The 6378-nt window shown below is 40.2% G+C and overlaps 1 protein-coding gene and 1 pseudogene across 2 annotated transcripts; both read left to right on the top strand.

Moving 5' to 3' along the window:
- Positions 1–960: 960 nt before the first annotated feature.
- Positions 961–4754, top strand: LOC148844371 (2-alkenal reductase (NADP(+)-dependent)-like). 2 transcript variants are annotated; one of them, XM_088959905.1, is made up of 5 exons: positions 961–1467; positions 1590–1767; positions 3072–3238; positions 4052–4137; positions 4264–4754. In XM_088959905.1, the coding sequence occupies exons 1-5, from the start codon at positions 1234–1236 to the stop codon at positions 4274–4276; spliced, it is 678 nt and encodes a 225-aa protein (XP_088816031.1). In that variant the 5' UTR covers positions 961–1233; the 3' UTR covers positions 4277–4754. The 2 variants fall into 2 exon arrangements, with proteins under 2 accessions (XP_088816031.1, XP_088816032.1); XM_088959906.1 differs by having other exon boundaries at positions 1058–1467; positions 1583–1767.
- On the top strand, positions 4287–5270 carry LOC148844370 (NADPH-dependent oxidoreductase 2-alkenal reductase pseudogene; annotated as a pseudogene).
- The last annotated feature ends 1108 nt before the right edge of the window (positions 5271–6378 follow it).

Below are 6378 nucleotides of genomic sequence, written 5' to 3'. Positions count from 1 at the left end.
ATCTCTGCCTCACAAGGAGCCACCCCATAATGTAGCATAACACATTCCCGCCATGTATTGGGAACATCTCGATAATAGTACCAGAACCAATGATATCATTATCGGGAGATGTTGTCAGTACGGAAATGTTGTCAAAAGAGAAAGAAGAAATCAAGAAACTCTAACCCAAGTGACCAACGCACTTGCAAATTGCAATCTAATTCACTAGGAAAAAAAATCATCTCATCCAGGCCAGCGACACCGAATAGTTTTGAGCGCATTGCATGATTCACACTGCATGCTTGCCTGCCCCAATCTGCCTGTTTGCCGCAGCAGCATTGCCAAGCTAATGGTTTCCAAGGGTAAGACGGAGAGAAAGTCGGACAAGGAGATCGAGATCAACTCTTCAAAGATGAGGAGGTTGGGGAGATCAAACTTCAATGATGGCAGCAGCAGTTTCTAGGGTTTGTCAGCTGCTGGTTCATTTTCGAAGATGGGTGGCTGTGGTTCAGGGAGGATTGTTGCCGATAGCACTCAGTATAGGGAGGATTACTTCTCGAAGGAATACAGAGAGGATGGAAGACCTATCTTCTTAGCTCTCAGATGGTGAGAACGATCGCCGATGGAGCAAATGACAGACTGGGAGATGTACGGGGTCACCTGTAGAGAAGTGGGAGGGTAAAATGGCAGAGAGAGAAAAAGAGGGGGGGTGGGGTTGTGCGGGTTAATAAAATTAAAATGAATTTTGGAGTCCAGACTGTCGTTAAATCTGAAACTCCATTTAAATTTAAATTTAAGTTTTAGGTACAAAAGTCAAAAGGTGGCATGGCAATTTTGTATTGGAGGGGTGATTGAATGAATCCTATCGGATAAGGGGTGGTTCGATGAATCCGGATCAGCTCCTCGTATAGAGCACGGTGCGAAGAGCACTCTATGCCTTTGTGTAGGTCCACGAAACCGAAAAATACATCTCATGGTCATGGTGTAACATCATCATAACCAACAAGCGGACGACCCGAAATAAGGTGCCAAGTTGCCAATATGCCACAAAACCCTTTCCCAAAAACCTAAAGCTTTCATAGTTTCATTTTTATCCAAACAATACTGTCCCTCCCTCTCCTCTTTATCTTTTTTTACAACACCCACACCACCACAACCTGAGAGGCTGGGGATAGAGGCATAGAGCTGCGGAGCTCCTGCTTTTTCATTGCGTATCAGATCGATCAAATTAGTTTGCAGAATAAGAAGACAACAATGGAAGTGACAAACAGATACATAACGATAAAGCATCACATTGAGCGTGCGCCCAAGGAATTAGACTTCGAACTCACAACTGCAATCCTCCCTCTAGTGGTGGAGAAGGGTTCGAACGATGTTATAGTAAGAAATCTTTATGTATCCGTCGACCCTTATCAGCTAAACCGAATGAAGAAACACAGTTCCTCCCACAAGTCCATCAACTATGCGACGGGCATTTCTCCTGGCCAGGTGAGTCGCCGCCCCGGCCACCCTGCCACTCCCCTTCTTCTATTATCTGTTCTGTATTCATCAATCAACCAGTTGCTGAGTCTGTTCTGTTCTGGTTTGACTGGTTGTGGATAAGCATGCAGGCGATTGATGTTTATGGTGTTGGGAGAGTCGTTGCCTCCGCAAACCCTGATCTCGAAAAAGATGAATTAGTTGCAGGACTTATAGGGTGGGAGGAGTACAGCGTGGTTCGAAGCGGTTCCATGTTAAGCAAGTTGGATCCCCTGAAATTTCCACTATCTTATCACGTCGGAATTCTAGGTAAGTTGACAGTTAACACACTTAAAAAAAGATTTGTGAGGAGAATTGCAGTTCAAAAATCCCTAAAAAATAGATTATCTGAATATAATAATTTTTGGGATAATGTGAAACTTGGTCAAATGTTCATTTTCATTATTTAACTTTTGATGATCATCCATCCATCAACCAGTTGGTGAACTGGATGAATTGTCCCATCTGGCAGTGATTAATTAATACAAAAAAAAAAACTTGGAAAAAGTACGATGCAGAATTCTGAATTCCAGCCCCCTTACAATTACCCTGTCCTCCCTATAAACCACATCCTACCCGTGAATTTAGCATCGATTCACGGTCAGGTTGCATTTCCCCAGTACTTTGGGCCTGAGCTGGGCTGATTTGTGCTTCTCCCAAAAAAACTTTTGATGATGGATCTCGAATACAAAAATAGCATAAATTCTAACCAGATACAAAAATACATCAGAGTTTATGAAGTCTTGAAGCCAAACAAACTGCACTTAAAATATACTTCACCTACTGAAATTGGAGCACCAACAAATTTGTGATCATCAATCTGCATAAGCAAACTAAAGAGACATAGAAACTTACTGGTAATAAGAGAAAATAAAACAGGGAAAACAACTTTACCTAAAATATACTTCGAAAATAACTCTAAAATGGTCACAGAATTGTAAGAAAAATGGGACACAAAAGTTGAGAAAGAAGAAAAAAGCAAAAAGAGCCAGAGATTTTGCATGTGGCATGGCATGATGCGGTGGTCTGAGGGCATCCTCTCTAGTAAAGTTCTTTACCTAGTTCTTGTGGGACTCAAGTCATTCATCAACAAGCCAAGAAAAGATAAGTAAAGAGAACATCTTCATCACCTAAAATACATTGCATTTTGTGAACATGGTGTATTTTCATAGACAAAAGTACTCTGTATTTTGATGAAACAAAGATTTTGAGGGAAAAACACAGTATACCTGATAGAAAAATGAAGTATTCCACATGTAATCTATGCAAACCACACAACAACATTAAACAATTTTGATTTGAATCACACACGAAAACACGGACAAGGATTCTCTTTCACCATTGGCAATGACTACTACCAAAAAAATTTCTATAGAAATGATTTGAGCACCAATTATTTAATGATGGATATGACACCGATCAGAACAGAATGGTAAAATATGATTCATGTAACTGTTTTATATAGTTGGGACAAGGCTTAAATGATGATTCGTTGATTCTTCTAATAGATTTCATATAGCAGGGTAAAGAGCATCCCGTCTTACTTGATGTTCCCCTATTGTTTCATGGTGCAGGGTTTAGTGGGCTTACCGCCTATGGTGGCTTCTACAATGTATGTAAACCCAAGAAAGGGGAGAAAGTGTTTGTATCAGCTGCTTCCGGGTCAGTTGGAAATATTGTTGGACAGTATGCCAAGCTGTTCGGTTGTTACGTAGTTGGCTGTGCTGGAAGCAAGCAAAAGGTCATCTAAGTTACATTGGTTTATTCTTGTTTTAGCTTCTATTTGTGAGTAGGGGTGTTCATAGTCTGGTTTGGTGCAGTTTGGAGAAAATCTCAAACCAATTACGGCTTGAGAAATTTAGAAACCAAACCCAATCATCTTGGCATGGAAACTAAATTACATCAAACCGTTTTATTATATAGTTTGGTGTGGTTTTTAATGCGGTTTGGGGATTTTGGGTCAGTATATGATTTTATTGCCCTTAACCCAATTAGAAAGTCCAAATAATAACCCTAAAAGTTAAAAATTAAAACTTTTACTTTATTATTTTATTATAGAATGAAAGAATTTATTATATATAATTTTATTTCAGTTTACAGTTTATGATTTGATATGGTTTATAAAATCCAATAAACTAAACCAAAACCGTAAATCACAATTTAATAAAATGCAAACTGTACCAAACAATTCTTATATCCAAGTGTTTATTTTAGGCCAGGGCCACATCAATTAGTGCATTTAGGAAATAAGCCCAAATAAATGCTTTTTCTAGAAATAAGTCCATTTTGAATAAACTCAAAATTTTGGTTTCTTTTATAAACACTTTTTTCAAAAAGTGATTATTGCATTTCTGATTCATCTTGACCCGTCACCTAATTTTCAAAATACCTATACTTCCCTTATTTGAATGAAGCACTATTTCACCAAATACTCACAAGCACTTTATTTATTCACTAAGCATCCCCAAACGAGAATTCTCGACCATGTAGACTTCTACCTCTTGAGACCTTATTTTAGTGGTTTATTAACAGTTTCATATTAACGAGTTTGCAGGTAGATCTGCTTAAAAACAAACTAGGTTTTGATGATGCATTCAACTATAAGGACCTAGAATCTGATCTGAAGACAACTCTTAAAAGGTTGCACTTTCTCTCTTGGAGGCCTGAAACAATCTCTGTCTCTTGTCCCTCTCTTCTGTATCAAATCAAATACTAATTTATAACTAATAATTACAGTAAATGGTTCGAAATTGTTTGTATCAACAGGTACTTTCCCTGATGGGATTGACATGTACTTCGATAACGTGGGAGGAGAGATGTTAGAAGCTGCAGTTGCCAACATGAACACCTTCGGAAGAATTGCAGTATGCGGTGTAATTTCCGAATATACAGACACTGTCGGTGGGAGGCGAGCGGTGCCGGACATGGTAGACATAATCTACAAGAGAGTTACTATCAGAGGCTTCTTAGCTGCTGATTATCTGCAAGAGTTTGCTGATTTCATTTCCATGACATCTGACTATCTTCGCAATGGCAAAATTTATGCGCTTGAAGACATCTCTCACGGAATCGAGAGCCTCCCATCTGCTTTCGTGGGACTCTTTCGTGGTGACAACGTTGGAAAGAAACTGGTTAAAATGCGGAAGACTCGAGTGAAAAATAAAAGTAGACAAATTAAAAATACTAGGATGTTTCAGTTTGGGTTCAATGAAATTTATTAAAATATTAAATTTTAATAGATCAAATAGGTTATGAACATGGATCCGTCCTTCTCGAAATGGCTGATCAGTTTGTTTTGGCAGGGAGGACAGTGATGTAAAGTATTGAGCTGTGGATTCAACCCAAAGGAGAAATTTTAATTGGTGATATGGATTCAATCCATTTTCAGTGTATGGATCAGGCCCGAATATGTTGTGTACTTATGTTAAGTTGGGATGGGGGTTCTATGTATCTTTTTGACTTGTACGCAAAGATAAAACAAATTTGATACTGTGAGATTGGGTGCATTGACATTTAGGCTCAGTTTGAAAGGATGTACTCTGCAAATACATACAGAATAATACAAAAGGCAAGGTTTTTCACTCTATAATTTGTATTTATACTCCTTCCAAACTAAGCTTAGGGTTTTGTTTTGCTGCTCTTTACCCAAACATAGGTTATAAGTCCAACTATGTAAATCTATATGTATATTTTTGAGTTCCGCTTTGTATTTTCTCTTTTCTCTATGTTTTGCCAATTGGTTTCAGATGTTGGGTAACATAAAGGTTTACTAATTTGGACATCAAATTGACATATACTCCAGATTTTGAAAATGCAAGGTTTAATTAGTCTAATGGTTATTCTAAAAGTCTCCTTGCTGTAAATATCTTCCCCTTTGGTTGCAGTCATTGGCAACCAAATGAACTAGCTAAGCATTGTAATGGTCAATCAGTACATTAACCTTTCATTTGATTTGGAAAAAACCATTTGTATGCAACCATGTTGATGCCGCATTTTGGAGGTATTAGACGCTACACAGCATTGCAATTTACAAATCAAAATATTGAATCCCTTGGACATTGCGGCAAACCATTGATATGTTTGTTCTTATGTGTGAAGCATGACTGTTCAACATACTAAAAGAAGGTACATGGAGCATGGTATAAATGGAATGTCTTTGACCACCGGTTCCCAAGTCAAGTGGTCCAATCATCTGGTCCAAAACCTAGTCAGACGGAGTATTAGGGTCTAAAACTGATGGAGGAAGATTTGACCCGACCCCTTGGCCATATGACATGTGGAAGCAACCGAGAGTGACTTGGCAGAAACGCCAGCTTGGCATGCCAACAGGCCCCACAACCCGAGTTCCGAGCAAAAAGTCAGCTCCCCCAAAGAGGAACCTCCAGCCCGAGCTCCGAACTGAAGAGCCCCGAGCTCCCCAGGGAGGAACCCGAGCTCTCCCTTCAAGGTCCAGAGCCTTACAAAAAGCACAAAAGGCAAAGACCCGAACTGCCCACCCAAGGGCAGTTCGGGCCATACTTTTGTCCGAGCTCAAGACCACCTTGCACACCACTTCGACACCAAGTCGCCTGACTGAACCGTACCTGATGCCCAGAAAGCCCGTACGCGGAGCGGTGCACCTAACTGATTAGGGGTCCGACACATGACAGCCGCCCCCCCAACGGCCACCTGCCACCGCCATCTCAGACGTGGCAGGGACGGCCCTGACAAGGAACAGTGGAGGTTATGACACTCGAACTGGCAATTGGCAACTGACAGTGGAGGTTATGACACCCGAACTGGCAACTGGCAACTGACAGTGGAGGTTATGACACCCGAAATGACCCCCGATCTAACAGAAGAAGTGACCCGATCTGGCAGAGGTAATGATACCTGAACTGA

The sequence above is a fragment of the Nelumbo lutea genome, chromosome 8, assembly GCF_056320005.1.
Source record: "Nelumbo lutea isolate HS-2025 chromosome 8, American lotus-T2T, whole genome shotgun sequence".
Classification (NCBI taxonomy): domain Eukaryota; kingdom Viridiplantae; phylum Streptophyta; class Magnoliopsida; order Proteales; family Nelumbonaceae; genus Nelumbo; species Nelumbo lutea.
The sequence above is the reverse complement of the archived record's forward strand: the minus strand, read 5'-3'. Positions and strand labels throughout refer to the sequence as shown.